Below are 16407 nucleotides of genomic sequence, written 5' to 3' on the forward strand. Positions count from 1 at the left end.
GGGAGTGTGAGAAGAAACCTGGATGAGATAGAAACAAAGGAGGAATGTGATCTCACCTCCAGAAGATAAGGCAACAGTGTGAACAGCAGAGAGTAGCCTATAGTGAACAGTGGCTGGGCTCGTGGACAGTAGAGTTTGAGCAATAATAAAGCTTTTAGCAGCACACATACAGAGTATGAAATTATAAAAGTTGTAACTAACAGTAAACGTCTTTGCTTCGCAATCCTTATGAAGTCATGTCTCGTACACCACAAAAGGTGCCCCACAGTGGGTTTTTTTCAGGAGGGAGGCTCACGGAGCCCAAACTGGTGCCGTAGCCCAACTGAACCAGGATCTGTGGAAAATTTTGTGCACCCATCACCTACAACACAGGTAAGCAGTTGGGAACGACGGGAGGAAAATAATCCTGAGATCAACAGCGCAGCCTGGCTGCATTGCGCCGGCTGCTTGCAACTCAGCAACAAGCTGTGGTGGGTCCACAACTACTGACTCTGCTAGAATGGATCCCTGACAAGGTGCCAGCCTTTCCACCTGATGGCACTTTGCAAATCCCTGCCTGGCAAGCAGTTGGCAGACGACTGTATGATGCTGCCGCAGAGGGGAACTCCACAGCGGGAATGCATTTAGAACCTTGGTGGCAAATTCTGGCTACTCTTTGCCAAGTGTCAACTAATTCTACTAATGGTGCTAAACCAGGGGAGGCTGTAAATTCCACCGACAGCACGACTCAACACACTGTCAACGATGGCAACTCCACCCACACCTCCTCTGCCCCCAAAGCTCCCGTCACTGATTGCAACAACCCTCACAGCACAGGACCAAGTGCAGGAACAGGACAACTCAGACAATGATTCCATTGACACTGAGAAACCTTTTGATCCAGGTCCTATAAGTCCAGAAAAGGAACCAGACCTTTTTCCTCCCCCCCCTGACATGTTGACTGTATTTTTGGGGAGGGTGAAAGGGGGTCTGGGGGATCAGTGGTGGGAATGCAAGCAAGAAGCACTTAAGCGAGGTGATTTGGGAGTCACGATGGCGTGTTCAGTGTTGTACTAGCTACATCAGCCTCCAGGAGTGGCAGCCTGCGCAATATGAGGCTGTTAAAGAGTTAAGCAAAGCAGTGCAGGAAGGGGGGATTCACAGCACATTCACTATGTCCCTTCTTGAAGTGATGGCAGAGTCCTATACACTTGCACCGCATGATTGGCGGTCATTGCTTCGCATGGTACCAACTCCGACGCAGTGTATGATGTGGTTACCTGATTTTTGTGAGCTATGTGTAGTGGCCTTGATTGAAAACCTTAATTGGAGAATTGCTGTTAACTATGAGCAGTTGGCTGGGGAAAATAATTATGCTGATGCCGTGACTCAGGCGAGGTATCCCAGGGACAGTAGAGTTTGACCAATAATAAAGTTTTTAGCAGCGCGCATACAGAGTATGAACTTATAAAAGCTGTAACTAACTAATACTGTCTTTGCTTCACAATCCTTGCAAAGTCCATGCCTCGTACACCACAGCTGGCTATTGTAATATTCTAAAAAAGTGAATTCTGAGTAGGCAATGCTATTAGCTTTGTACATGCCTGATCAGTGAAAACTGCATAGGACTACTCCCCTGGGTCATCACTTTTTAGCTCCCACAAAATAGAAGTGTTCAAAGGCTAGAAATATGGGAGAATCCCTGCATATCTCTCTCAATTGTCAAGGTTGCTTAAAATTTAACATTCAGGGGATCCTCTACTGCTCCTTTCTGATCTTGGCATTGTGGTGAGCATCCTTTACAAGCAGCTGTTCCTCTCACCATTTGATATGCTGCAGCATGTGACACTGGTGTCAGCTGAGCAGTACAGGAACTCTATCAGAAAGGTACCTTTTGCAGAGACAAAGAGTGGCGTGATTCAGAGTCAAATGCAGAACTGATGTCTGCATGCCAGACACTCATCCAGATGCCAGAGTCTTTTGCTTAATCCTGAGACAAGTTCATTTCTACATTGTATCCAACGCTCTTACTCATCCAAACATGTGTCATCTTCCACAATTGCTTACTCTTACAAAATCTGTGACCTATGTACTTCTCCCCTGGCAACATTCTGTGTTAAAGATCACTTGCCTATTTTCTCATTCTTACCCTCTTCCCCACTATGCTAAAACAGCCTAACTGCTGGGGTTTTGAGAAAGGCTACTATTTCAGGAAGCAGTTTCTTAATATGCATTGCTTATGTGCCTTGCTAATCCAAGGACTGCACAGATGCTAGAGGGAAAGAGCAAGAAAACAAGTTAGAGCATGACTGACACCTCAAGCAGTACTGGCAGAAGCTCTCTCCAAGAAAGGTAAGATTTATAACAGTGTTTCTTCTCTTATTTTCTGTCTGCTTTAATAGCCCTGTCCTCCAAAAGCCATTCACACAGAAGCGTTGCCACTGCATCCAGTGACTTTCACTAGTTGTTGCTTTTGCATGGCTATTGGAACTGTGACATCAAAATATAATTGAAGAAAGTTTTCATAACCAGAAGTTGTCTTTGCAGATGTCTGGTGGGGGTGGCAGGATCCAGAGAACTGCATGTAAAAGTCATTATGCAGATACTCTTTCAAGTGTTCTCAGTCAAGGAAAATGAGTTTGTATAACATGTCACAGTATGCGTTCTCCCCACAAAAACAAATTTTCCATACTGAGATCTATCCATCTGTATTAAGTTTTTGAAAAGCTTCGTATCTGGACTGGTTTTATGCCAAGCTCTTAATGCCGTACATTTCCTTCGTGTCCATTAGGCCAGTTTTTCCAGCTCAGGAATGGTGTACCTGTCCCACAGTTTTATAAATTCATTGTCTGGCAAGAAAAAGGTTGTCTTAAATTTTGCCCCTGTCAAAGGCACAAGAATGTTCTTTTGCATACAAATACTGGCAGAGCACTTGCTTCTTTTTCTTGCCTATCATTTCCTTCTCCCCTTGCATGCTTAAAACCTGTAATTTCCTTGCCTACTGCACAGACTCTCTGACATTACAAGGTTCATCCTGAGCTGCACTCTTGGGAGGCAAATGAAAAGGAGGAACAGGCACAATATTAGGCTATCACAGGGATCTTTGAAGTGGCTTCCAGACTGCTCAAAGACAGAACAAATTTAAGTCTTTATAGACAGCGGCTTTTTAGAGACTATTGAGTAATTCTGCAGTTCAGTAACATCTTCCATTATAGAATCTCACTAAAGATTAATACCTCAGTATCCAGACACCATGCAGAGGTCTGAAACTGTAAATCAGCCCTAACAAAAGCAGTGAAATTCTATTTTGATGGGTAACTGATTTATCATCAGACTTTGCATTACTACTGCTTTATGTTAGCTCATGAAACCATCAAATCTGACACCCTGAGCTCAGGTTTATTTCAAACTGATATTCCATAAACACGTTTTTCTTAGAGCGATGACATGCATAATTACCGTTTCTATTTCTTGATAGTCCACATAACTTTCTTTTTTGCTTAGACCAGATAGGCAGCATACATTGTCAAGAAATTTCAGAACTGTGAAAGAAAATGCTTCTTTAACTGGGAAAACAACTAATGGTGAATTAGATAAGGCAAGTGGGTGATACACTGCATGCTTCCATCCTTCCTGAATAGAACTATGAATGCCACTTACATTGCTCTACAATACATACTGTATGTTAGTCCAATACACCAATGACAGTAAGCTGCTTCTATACTTTCCCCAAACTCATTTTGCTCTTGACATGGCAATCTATCCTGCGTTCCGCTTTATTCTTGAAAGTCTTTTTCTGATTACAAGCCATTACCATCTCTCATCCAAGGATAACGTCCCTTGTGGGAAGATGTGAATTAGAAAACAGAGCTGAGAACAATACTCCAGTATTCACAGTAGTGACTAGGCCATTACCATGATTACTAACTCTGTTCTCAGCTTTAGTGACCATTACAGTACTCCTTAATCCCTAATCCCCTGGTGTAGGGATTTATGTGAATGAACAGGACCCAGAGAGTTAAAATTGCCAAAATGACTCTCAGCTCTGCCATTCTCCAACTTAACACATCAGTCTGAAAAATGCTGCATGTTTTGCATTGCCAAGAACACCAAAAATGAATAATCATGCATGTACAATGTGTAACCAATCTTCCAAGACCACATCTATCAAAACCCCAACAGAGCTAAAATCAAACTGTAGACTCTTTACAGTGGAGACCTATGAGAAACAGGAATTTTGAGTGGCTCTTCTGTGTCTGAAGGAAACCCCCGTAAGACCGGGCTGGGCTGACCACATAGCTGGATTTTGGAGTGGTCCAACATCGTTGGCTTTGGCAGCCTCTGTTGACCTGTTTCTCCCCACAGCCAGGAATGGAGTCAGATGTCCCACTAATTTTCATGTCAGTACATCCCCATTTCATGTTACAAAGTCCAATTATAAAGGCTGATTAAAAAATTCACTAAGTAAAATCCACGAGCTGTACAAATTCCTCCTTGCTAGCCTTGTCCTAGTACTTCCCCCTGGCCCTGTACTTAGATATTGATCATCCTTTGCAATCTGCATTTTTGTTATAATACAGAGCCTGGAGAATATTTGTCTGTATCAATAGCAGATCAATTATACTGATCTTTAGTATCAGTACAAAATACATCACTCCTTAATAAACTCTTACCTGACTGATAAAAATAAGCAAACCATGAAAAAAACCCACAAATATATAAAGTATCTTCCAACCACTGCAAAACCACCCAGCAAACTTCACAGCTCCTGTTCCAAAGGCTCAACATGTACAACACTATTCTGTAAAAGTATTCAGTACACAGATTTACACAAACATGAAATCCTATACTATACTCAGTTCTTTACACTGATATTTTATTTTAATAGATAAAAATCTTAACAGAGTGATTATATATACACGTACATAACAAAGGAAAGCTAAGATTTGTTAGGTAATATTTGTGATACACCTCCAGTTTCTCATCAATAATTTGAAACTGTGCACAGAACTGCAGTAAGATGAGCTGCAGGACTAGATAAATAAAAACTTCAGATGTAACAGCTTGTCTGCCTTGGTGACTTGTCAGGTCTTGCTACCTGCCCTCCATTATGCCATGTTAAAGATATTACCTGTACTAATTATATATTATACAAAATGCATCAGACTGATACTATAATTACTGTCTGTCACTGAACTGTCAGTTTTAGTCAACATGATTTCATTACCTTATAGCCTGCCTAAAGCACACTGCCATGGTCTAACTTACTGAGGCAATACTCCATGGCAGATGCTGTGATTTGGGATTTTTTCCAATGTCAGCAATCATAAACCCTAGACACTTTGCCTCCTTTTTTCAACTTTTCTACAGGTATATGGAGAAAAATAGCTAATAATAAATAATCTCTTCTTTTTTAAATGATAGGAGTACTATCCTGAGTATATTGAGAATATGTTAATCTACTTAGAGCAATATAAATTCAATCAAGACAATTTCCCCAACAAATTCAGACAAAGACAGAAAAAATTACAGATTTGTAAAGGAAAAGACTTTAATCATCTAGTTTAATGTCCTTCTTATCATAAGCTACAGGGTTTGCCTGAATTAACTTCTGTTATAAGGGTATGCCTTGAAAAAGAAACAGCCAGACTCTACCTTACACATTTGAACATTTGTTTTTGCATCTAAATTCAACTGGCAGCCACTGGTTTTTGTTAAATCTGTTGATTACTGATACGATACCAGAGGCACCCCTTGTCACAGTTCTGCTCGCTACATGAGCATCCACGCCATGATCAAGTCAGACACTTGTTTCTTTGATCAGCTAAACTGATTCGGCTTCTTGAATTAGTCCCTATTAAGTGCTTGCCACAATGCTATGCATTTTCAAAGCTTTCCTTGACAGAGTCTGTACAAAGTTTTTTTAAACATTCCCTGAACTGTGGGCACCAGGACTTGACTGTGGCCATGACAATTGCAGGGTAAAAATGAAATATATATAACCTCTCTACTGCTATTGAATTTTCATCCTCTTCATACACCCAGGAACACATTGGGCTCTTTCATCTTATCATCATGGTGGGACATCATGTTTCCTAAAAGCCCCAAGTCTTTCATGTTTTATCTGATTCCCAGGAGAATCCTCTATCTTGGAAGCCTTGCCTGCATTTATTTATTTAAAGTTCCTAGATGTATGACTTTACATGTTCGATGAAATAACAAATATAGCCCATGTTTCATTACACAAGCTATTCTCAAATTTTGCATATACAGTTTATTTCCTGACAAGTAACTGCTGGCACATTTGCGCTTTTTGTGGGCGTGTCTGTAAAGTGATGATGGGACAAATCCTGTGGGAGCAGGAGAAAGCCAAACCAAACGTCCTTGAGGGCAGTACCCAATATAAATTACTACCTGACTGCAGATAAAAATTTTCCAAAGCTTGTTGTTATTTCTGCTCATAAAATTTCATGTGACATGTCACAACTGAAGATTAGACATTTATCAAAGTCATGACATAATATTACCTGCTTTTCAATAAACCCCATCAAATATGTATTTTAAAAGTTAATATTGTGCATTATGCTGCGAACTGAAATGTTGTTCACATGATACATTTTACAAACTGTAGTATGGAGCCATAAAAAGGTAACTGTAGAAACAACTGCAGCTGAAGCAAGAGTCAAACGTGATGTAAATTTTTGTATTATCCTTTATTTCAGGTAACACACAACACTATCTGCTAATTCTATGAAATATATGATTTTGCTGCTTAGGTGACGTAGGATACGAAAACAAGTAGGAATTATTTTATATCCCTACCTACTAATCTCTTGATAACTATGTGAATTAGAAAGTGAAGCTGCTAGAATAAACCAGGAAAAAGTTTGAACGGCAGCTAGAGAACTCAGTGCCATTTAGGGTAGCATTGCTCTTAACAACAGGCAGCAAGCTGCCAAAGGCAGACCAAATCAAGCCTAAAAGTTAATTTAACTCTTTCATACCTAAAATTTACTTTGGTGACAACAAATCTGCAAGTGACCCAAGGATGAGGGGAAGATTCTGAATAAAATGCTAGGGGCTTCAGGTTTATATGGTTTTACAAAGGAGCATTCATTCACACACAGGAACGACACTGACAGAAATGAAGACTGAGGGAAGTCATCACAGAATCATAGAAGTGTTTTGGTTGGAAGGGACCTCTTGAGATGGTCAAGTTCAATCTTCCCTGCTCATGCAGAGTCAGCTGGAGCAGGTTGTCTATGACCACGTCCAGTTGGGTTTTGTTTATCTCCACAGACGCAGGCTCCACAATTTCTCTGGGCAACCTGTTCCAGTGTATAATGGTATTTTGTTGCATTTCCCATGAGTTTACTACTTTCAGTTTGTGATGTGCAACATAGCACATAAGAACATTGAGCTAAATTGAGTGAAGATTTTAACAGAAGGTTCACAATATCATTACTTTGGCTATGCAATGCAAGTAATCCCTGGACTGTATTAGCACTCTGGCTAAAAAATAGCAATCCCACCATGAGGAATAAGTGATAATTCATACATGAAGTGACACTTTAGCTTGATTCGTTTATTATGTCAGTCTGGTTAGCAACATGGGCCAACAAGGCTATATATAGTTTTGATGTAGCTAGATCTACTGCATGGATTCTATCTGTAATGTAGCTATGTTCTAAATACATTGATGCAGATATGTATGTATCTCTCAGTAAGTTGAAAATATTTCATTAGATCTTTGAGTAATTTACCATAAAAATTATAGATTTTAGTTTTCCTCTGTAAAGATACAATTTCTTATCCTGGGCAGGGTATTTTTCCTCTATGCTTTACACACAATGCTTAATTAATGTTTCATTATCAGAACACACTAATAAGTTCCCCACTAATTCACACTGAAGCAAAGAAATGCAACAGTATCGCTAAATGTTTAAGGAATTGAGGGTTTAATTTTTTTATTAATGTCTTATTTCATATTTTTATAAAATATATTTATTTCATAATATAAAATAAATATACTTTATATCTATTATTATATTAATATAATATAAACCAATAAAAATAATTAATAAAAAAGACACTTGAGGGTTTAATATTTAGTCTTTGATCCTTCACACCTATGTGGACACGCTAAACCCCTGCATTTGTGAGCCATCTCAACACTGTCTGCTCTTGTCCAAATGTTTAGTAAGTTGGTATGCTTGCAGCACAGGAGCATTACTGAAAAACAGTATTCAGATACTGTCGAACATTAACAATGTTTTTTGGTTTCTTTAGAAATCTTGCTGTCTGTATTCCTAAATTTGCAGTACCTCAAATCAAAAATAGGCTGGCAATCTTGATACTGTGTATCATGAGATGCTTCTTTGACTTGTTTGCTTATCTTCCCTCCAGATAAGCCCTGCATACACATGTCTTTTTAATATTAGTGTCAGGAATTCAGTGATAGTTGAATAGACTGTGCAGAACCTTCAGGACATTCATATCAAACTTTTCTGAAGGAGCAAAAGTAAGCTCTCAGACTAGGATAAGAAAGGCTTTAGTCAACAGATAAAACTACTACAAATATTTTAGCAGTTATTAATGCTCTAAAGTAAAAAGTCCTATCTTTTGTGGAAGTTTGGAAAAATACTGAAATCTACTTACTGTTTCTAAAAAAAATTAGGTAATTTACTTTGTATTTTAAACCTGTCTGACAAAAATTCCTCCAAATAGATAAAAGAATGTGAGATGTTTGATATGAAGAGCAATTAAAAGATAGATTTTAAAATCATACAGAAAAAAAACCTTTGGAGTTTGTTGAATCTTCAATTTCTTGGTTGTCTGTCTCAGGATGAGACAACACAATTTTATTTTCTGTAAATTAATATTAAAACGTTTGTCTTTACAAACTAACCTTATGAAAGGGTATCGAGCTGTTCACAAGACAAGATTCTTCACAGCCTGGAAAGGTAATCCACAGTCTGATCTGATTGACATTTTCTTCCACAAGAATGTGCTTACCTAAATTGCTGTATGTAGCACTGCAAGGATTTAAGTCAGGAGAATTTGAAGTTTCTTCCTTTTCTTCCTCCCCTTGTGGGACATGGATAGATGATACTGGTATGACCGAGGCACTGCCACCATTGTCCTGCTTCACAAACACGGCTCTAGGAACACGAGGGGACAAATCCTCTAGTGTCGTATCATCGGGCACTTGACTGAAACAAACAAAATAAAATCACCTGGAGACCACAGCTGGGTACTAGATACTACTGGCAAAACACCAGATTAGGCATTAAATACCTTCAGGAAAGGGAATGAACTGATGAAGAAATAAGCTCCTTTCACCCTCCTTTTTTTAAGGACAACTTCCTACAATATTTAGTTTCCTTATTAAGAAGAAACAACTTTTGACTGAAATAGTAACATGCAGTAGTTCATGCCTTTCATACAAAAGGGGTAATAAAATGTTTTATAGCTAACTACACTCAACACGTATGCATATATATAGGCAGGCATGATTCTGCATAAAACATGTAGGACTCATAGGACAGCAGCAGAGTTGAATGTACTTTTTATCAAGCAGGAAAATTCTGCTTTAATCAAAGATACCAAGGTAAAGCAAGGGGGCTGTTAAGTCTCCATAAATGTATAAAACTTTAATGATACATTCATATACCAGTAGGATTTAGGGAACTGAGACTTTGGGAAACAGACCAGTAGCTCATCTAAGCCAATAATCTATTCCCTATATAAAATTTTCCAGGATTAAAATCTAACTGCATTAGGCCAACTGCAAAAGGCCATGACTATATTCCTCTGTGCTTGCTCTTAGCTATGAAGTTTTAATCAAACAGTGATGACTTACAGCACAAAACTGTGAAAATCATGGATTCAGTCCGTTTCCATGGATGTATTTATTGCAGTATGATTTTAAAATTATGTGTGTTACATATATATATCCACACACACACACGCATATTCAGGTTTATTACAACCCCCCTAATCCTATTGAAAACATAGTGGCAATTATCAGTAATATGCCACAAAAAAAAAAAGTCAGAGCAATAATATTTCTGTGCCTTTATGCTCTCTCACTCACAGAAACAAATACTCGTTATAGGCCACATCTCAAGGGCATATATCCTGTTCAGTAGTTCTCATTACTACAGACTGATCAAATAGAACAGCAAGAATTCTAAGTACTTGTGACTTCCACAAAGGATAGGACTAAAACTCCTCCTTCAAAAGATGATCACCACATCAGTTATGTCTACAGATATTTAATTTTTGTGGTAAAGATTTAAAACTTCCTCAAAGAGTTAACATGAACTATAGGCATATGTGTCTCTACGCCAAAGCCAAAACACTGAAAATCACGATACACAATCTTCTAGCAATCCCAGACTACAGAGATTAAAACATGCCAATACTTTGCATAACACAAGACCCCATGTACGGTGCAGCACGCACATGCTGTTTCTGCTCAAGACTCAAGAATTTTAACTGCACGCTGATACAAACAAAACTTATTAGAACTTGTTAGTAAAAGAGAAAAAATGGCATAAGTTCAAGATGTAATCTTTAGTCAGCATAAAATTTTTTGTTCGTTTTTAGTACCATGCATAAGAATGGTGTGAAGAACATTCCATGTGCCGTAAATATATCCACATTAAAGAGTTAACCTAATATAATTCCAGAGTAAAGCATACACAAAATCAAAGCAGTAACAAGATGATGAGAAATTCAACTAAGGACTTGTAGCTGCTGTAAATCACATACATACCTGCATTCCTCAGTAAGAATGTTTTCTTTAAGCAGAAATAGCTTTCTAGTAGCTTTACAGTTCTATCATTGCCACAAACCAGGAATTATGCTATCTCAAAGTAATTTTTTAGTATTGATTGGTGAGGTACAGAACACACCCGTTCTCCAAACCAGACACATGCAAGCACATACACTAAACCTAAGCTGAGAAGCATTTGCCAAAGTAAACCAACAGCTAAAAAGGAAGAAAGAAAAAAATACAACTCACCCACTGTACTCACTCACACAATTCCCCATTAAAGGAAATTCTTTCAGTGCCTTCTTGAGTCTTTTAATCATGTCTTGAAACTCTGGCGAGCCATTGATTCCACAGTGTTCTGAGGTGCTACAAGTTGTGCAAGCTGTAAGCAACAGGGCTGAACTCTGCACAGAGTGATTCACCTACTGCACCTTAATGTTTACCTTCGGGGGCTGGTCCCAGGGACTTGCCAAAGGCCCCAGGAAACCAGTTAGTTACAGCCCTGCCCGCTTAACTCTTTCACTGCCTTCGCAGATGAAAATGGTTCAGTCTACTACATCGCTGTTTTGGTAGACAGCTATGGTCTTAGTCATCTTAATTAGGGGGAAAGCAGGTTCAAATTTCAAGAGAAATTTTAAGAATGTAGACTAACTTTACTGTTAGATTTAAGTGAATATTTAGTGTCTGAATCTAATATGTTTTAAATCACAGCAATTAGATGTCAGGCCATGAAATCTGTGGGGAAACGCTTCCCCATACTGTAGCAGCGAAGACTGAGAGCTCAAGCGTGGGTATGGCAGCGCAGTGCCTCAGCAGGCACAATGCCAACCCGTTATCAGCGCTCAGAGAACACAGAAGGAACAAACAGGGAAAACATCCTCACTCAGTAAAGCTACCAGAGGCAAAATCCCAATTGCTTTTGCTTCATTAATTAAACAGTAAAACCCACTAGTTTCGGAGGGAAGTAGAGCAGCCCCGAGATTAGAACCATTACAGCCCGATTTTGTGTAACTTTGTATCTGCTTGTTGACAGCAAGTGATACTTTAAAGCTAACTCCTTATTTGGGGTATTTACAGATAATTTGCCAGGATGGATTCTTTGATGCCTTGCATAAGAGCACATATTTAGCTTTTACCATCGTGGGTGTAGCCTTCTCTGTCCAAGCCTTTTTCTTTTCCCGTTTTTATTTCAAAAACAAACTTCACAGGACACAAATTACCTTAGAGAACTCTGCTCCCTGGGCACCTGTGGCTGAAACTCAACAACTAATCAGTTAATGGAGAGATCAGCCCTCTGCATACAGAGAACACGTTTATTTTCCTGAGAAGCTGAGATTATGTGCAGCACAAAAAACTTGCCATAAAGATGACTGTCCTTCAGATAACATCCCACTGAATTCACATACTTGTCATTCACATGTGCACAAGCTCACCATTTTTTTAAAAGCTACAAATGCCCTTAATTCCTTCCTTCAGGCTCTCCTTCACAGTTTTTGGAGGATAGCCAAAAGATGATGTGGTCTAACTTGCCTGGGTCTTCTGAGAATAATAAGTATCCAGAAAGCAGCCTGCATAGTGCATTATTTTTTTGTAAGGATGGTGGAATTACAGCTATTCCATGACCTGTATTTTCCTCTATTCAGAAGACACTTTCTCAATAAGTAATAAACCAACAGTGAATATGAGGGAGATAAAGTGGGGCACTTAGAAGGAGAGATTCCGAGAGTGCATTCCTGAATTAGGTTCAGATCTAGAGGTCAAGCTGACGGAGTGCAGTTCTGTGCAGGACAGCATACAAATCCAAGTGGCAGAAATTATTGACAGAAACACAGAGAAAAGCTGATGTGGCCTTCAACCCAGCTGAGACACTGATCTCCTCCCTGAGTGGACATCAGCAAACCAGTAATCAATGGTAGTCCTACGAGAGCACTCAATGAGGAAGATGACTTAGTTTTATGAAAAAAAAAAAAATTATCTGTGTATTTTGTAGATATATTTAGTTTCAAAGAGATCCCTTTGAGAACCCTGAGCCCTACACTTTTAAGCTAACAAAGCCAATTTAAAACCTAAATCGAGTGAATAACGTTCAAGGGAAAATGCAGAGAGGTTAATGGCTGCCAAAGGCCACCTTACACAGGAACTTCTACTTAGAACACAGACCACTTTATTTCTGCAAAAACTGAGTGAAGATGATTGGTGCCCAGGTTTCAACCAGAGTACATTATGGGTACAAAAAACCCATTCCAGTGGCTGATGCAGTTCAGTTCCTTACCACCACCATCGGCCAGAAATAGTCACTTAAGAGGAAAGTTAAAGAAACTTCTCAACTGACAGTCTGAAATAACCAAGCCGTAAAGTTTATTTCTAATTTTTATATTTAGAAGTCTGCTTAGTCCTGAAGCATGAGGACATATATATATTTTAAATCTTGTATAAGGCCATGTTTGCATGGATAAAGGGAATACATTTGATAATCCAGTAAAGACATCTTGCTAAGCTCTTTGGTGTCAGTGAAACTTAATGGCAATGAGTTTCACAGATTAACTGTGCAATACAAAAAAATACATTTTTCTTTAACCACTTTAAGTTCTCAGTCTTTCCGTTTTACAGACTGTATTAGAGGAGTTAAGAACAATAATGCATGATTTACCACTTCTTAATCTAATTTTATAAAATAATAAATGGTAAAATCCCTTCTACTTTGTTCTTTAACAGTCCTCAGTGTTTACAATTTTTCATGTAACATGTTACCAAACCTTTTGCTTAATGAATGTGCACAATTTCCAATTCTGTTAGCACAGACATGTTCCAGAGAAAAACCTTGCAAAAGTTTTTCATTGATGAAACAGGGTAAGGTAGATGGTTAATGCTTTTAAAAACACTGTTGAGCACTGCTGAGTAGGGTAAATAAACCTTGCTGATACCTAGAAAAAGGCAAATCAAAATAGATTTGCAAAGAAGGGGGAGTTAATAGTTTCACCTGAACTTTTCAGGTGAGAATTTCTGCCATTTCAGTAGACTCACTCAAGCAAGAATTTTCTTTTCAGCTGTAACATCCTTGAATTCTCCTCACCAATTTATGCAAGCTACACTTAAAAGGTTTTGGATTCAGGTGAGAACCTTACCCTCAAGACTTATACAAGAGGACCTCTAAACTGGGAAGGACTTTGTTTTAAATAGAGCCTTACAGTGATTTAAGAGATTTTGTTCTCAAATAGTTTCTGAAGCAGCTGTGGAATCTGCAGGATTGGATCAATGACAATGAGAAAGTGGAATGTGGCAATGGTGGTTGTTCCTGCTTGTCTCTGGATGTGATCCTGATAATAATATATGACCCCATTTTTGAAAAACAATTATTCCAGTTGATTTTACTGAGTAATCCGTTATAACATGCATATTCCGCTAGATATACAGAGCACTCAGGGTAATTTCATGGCTCCTGTCCCACTGCATTAAGAGAGCCTACATGTAGAGCTCCATTCCCTATGGTGTTCAGCTTCTCAAGGTCCAGGCCACAGAAGATGTGCACTGTGGCACATCCCCAGCCCCAGTCATCTCTATTTATTTTCCTTAAATAACAGTTCATGGCATAACAGAATTACTAAAAAACCCACTGAACAGACAGCCCATTTGGGGCCTTTTAAGTCTTGATGCTCTAAATCACTGCATCAAAATTGTCTTTCTCCATTGCCTGTACGTGGAAATTCAGTCCCTAACTCCTAACTCAGATTCTTGAAATCACATTTGGTTTACTGTAATTTAAAGCAAATAGTGTAAACAGTTGTCAGCAAACTCAAGGCAAGCAGCACAACAAAAAGCATTTGAGGATCACTTACACCAGGGGTCTTCAAACTACAGCCCGTGGGCTGGATACCGCCCCCCAGGGTCCTCAATCCGGCCTCCAGTATTTACAGACCCCCCTGCCGGGGGTTGGGGGGGAACCAAGCAGCCGCAGATGACTGCCTGCCGCTTCATCTGCACGCCGGCCCCTGGTTAAAAAGTTTGAGGACCCCTGACTTACACTAACAAAATGTTTCCATGGCAGGTAAGAACTGTGGAAGTTTATGGCCAGTTCTCTAAAAGATCCTCATCCGTCACTGACATTTATATTAAATTCAGGGGCAGCAATCTGGATGGAAGTTACTCAAGGTGAACCATTTGTACTATGGCTGTGGCACTGGGGTAAGATTTAATGGGCAACATGACATCTCCAAAAGCTCTGTTATATATGTCCTCTGGTAAGTATAGAGCCCATTAAACTGTACCCTGAAATGCCCAGGGGCTATTTTAAGAGAAAATAGCCTTAAAAGAATGAAAATTGCTGATGTAGTATGTAACCGCAATGGAGAAGCATGCTTTTTAAGAAAAATATTCAAACCAGAATTTTTAAAAAATGCATAAGCATTTCACTCCTTTCAGAAGTTACAACAGGACAGTGCTGTTCTGTAGCTACAGAACAACAGAACTCCTACCTATCGATTATGAACTCAAATCCTTTTGACAAAGTTAACAATTTTAGGAATTAGGTTGGCAATCCCAACTAGCTAGGGAGAAATGTGTACTTATGCTACAGATCTGCTAATAAGTTAGAATTAATTAACTTTATTTGATTTTATAAAATCATTTAGAATAAGAAATATATTTTTATGAAACCTGTAGTTGCACAGTAAAAGCTGCTATGAAATCCTTTGTACAGCCCTGTACCAAGGCCAGAAGAATGGGCTAGAATCACTGTTTAAAACTTAGGTAACAAATTTGGGATTTTACAGATTTCTTTGTATTTGACTAGTCTTCTGTATGTAGAAAGTGTATTGAAATGTCAGAATACAGAATTAATGGGAACTGGGGAGAGTCGACTGGAACAGCTTGTAGTTACCTGCCAAGAAACCGTGAACTTTAGTAAAAGGTAATTCTGGCAGGGGGAGATCGCGACCACCGACTCACATACCACCTACCCAAATCGTACCCCAGACCCATTTCTGGACCTTTCTAACCTTTACTGCGCAGAATCGGATATGGGAGGAGAGTATGTTAATGACTTTGGGGAAATACTATGATTATGCATGAATACTTAATGAATATGCATGAATAAGTTCTATATATGGTGTATGATTTTGAAGCTTGGTGTGCGTTGATCGTGAGAAGACTCACGCACCCAGCCGTCAATAAAGAAGTGTCTGCTTATCTACATCACATTGGTGTCGATAAGTTCTTCATTCCGAGATTTCGGTAACACTTAGGTAAACCAGAATGGGATGGATATACAGATCTCACTACCTGAAGGAAGTATTTCAGTAAACATACAGTTTTATCTTTAGTTCATCCAAGACTGGCCCAAAGATCCTATAAAGGGAAGTTATGGTTGGCTGTGCACAAATCAGTTGTACCTTGACTGACAAAGGCACTGCCGTCAAAAACGTTGCTGAATGAAGTTTTAGTTCAGCTCTGATGCGGTTTATGAAGATAGGAAAGGAAGCATCGGAAGACTGTGCTGCAGTTCTCTTTTAGGAAATGTCTCAATCCAAAAAGCTGCTACTGGGTGTAAGCAGTGATCTCTCAACGTAGGAGAAACCTTTATCCTGTGAAACTCCAATATGTTGCTATTGGAGTGTCTGATACACTAGATAAAGCCTTTTTAAGAATCTTTG

At 39.0% G+C, this 16407-nt stretch overlaps 1 protein-coding gene and 1 long non-coding RNA gene across 6 annotated transcripts in view; one reads left to right on the forward strand and one right to left on the reverse strand.

Moving 5' to 3' along the window:
• The window catches only part of PEAK1 (pseudopodium enriched atypical kinase 1), a 119958-nt gene that overhangs the window by 14980 nt on the left and 88571 nt on the right, over positions 1 to 16407 (reverse strand). For 3 of the 5 annotated variants that reach the window (XM_037393812.1, XM_037393811.1, XM_037393813.1), the window contains 2 exons: positions 11009 to 11125; positions 8995 to 9191 (listed from right to left, as the gene is read on the reverse strand). The exons of 1 other annotated variant lie outside the window; for it this stretch is intronic. In XM_037393812.1, the coding sequence (XP_037249709.1) occupies positions 8995 to 9191; positions 11009 to 11125 (314 nt within the window). The remainder of the gene's footprint in view (positions 1 to 8994; positions 9192 to 11008; positions 11126 to 16407) is intronic. One more of the 5 variants, XM_037393814.1, reaches the window with a different exon arrangement.
• LOC119150827 lies at positions 903 to 16018 on the forward strand. Its single transcript, XR_005105218.1, has 4 exons — positions 903 to 1391; positions 4181 to 4190; positions 10604 to 10607; positions 16009 to 16018. It is a non-coding gene; the product is annotated as an uncharacterized LOC119150827 (long non-coding RNA).

Source organism: Falco rusticolus, chromosome 7, assembly GCF_015220075.1.
Source record: "Falco rusticolus isolate bFalRus1 chromosome 7, bFalRus1.pri, whole genome shotgun sequence".
NCBI classification, from domain to species: domain Eukaryota; kingdom Metazoa; phylum Chordata; class Aves; order Falconiformes; family Falconidae; genus Falco; species Falco rusticolus.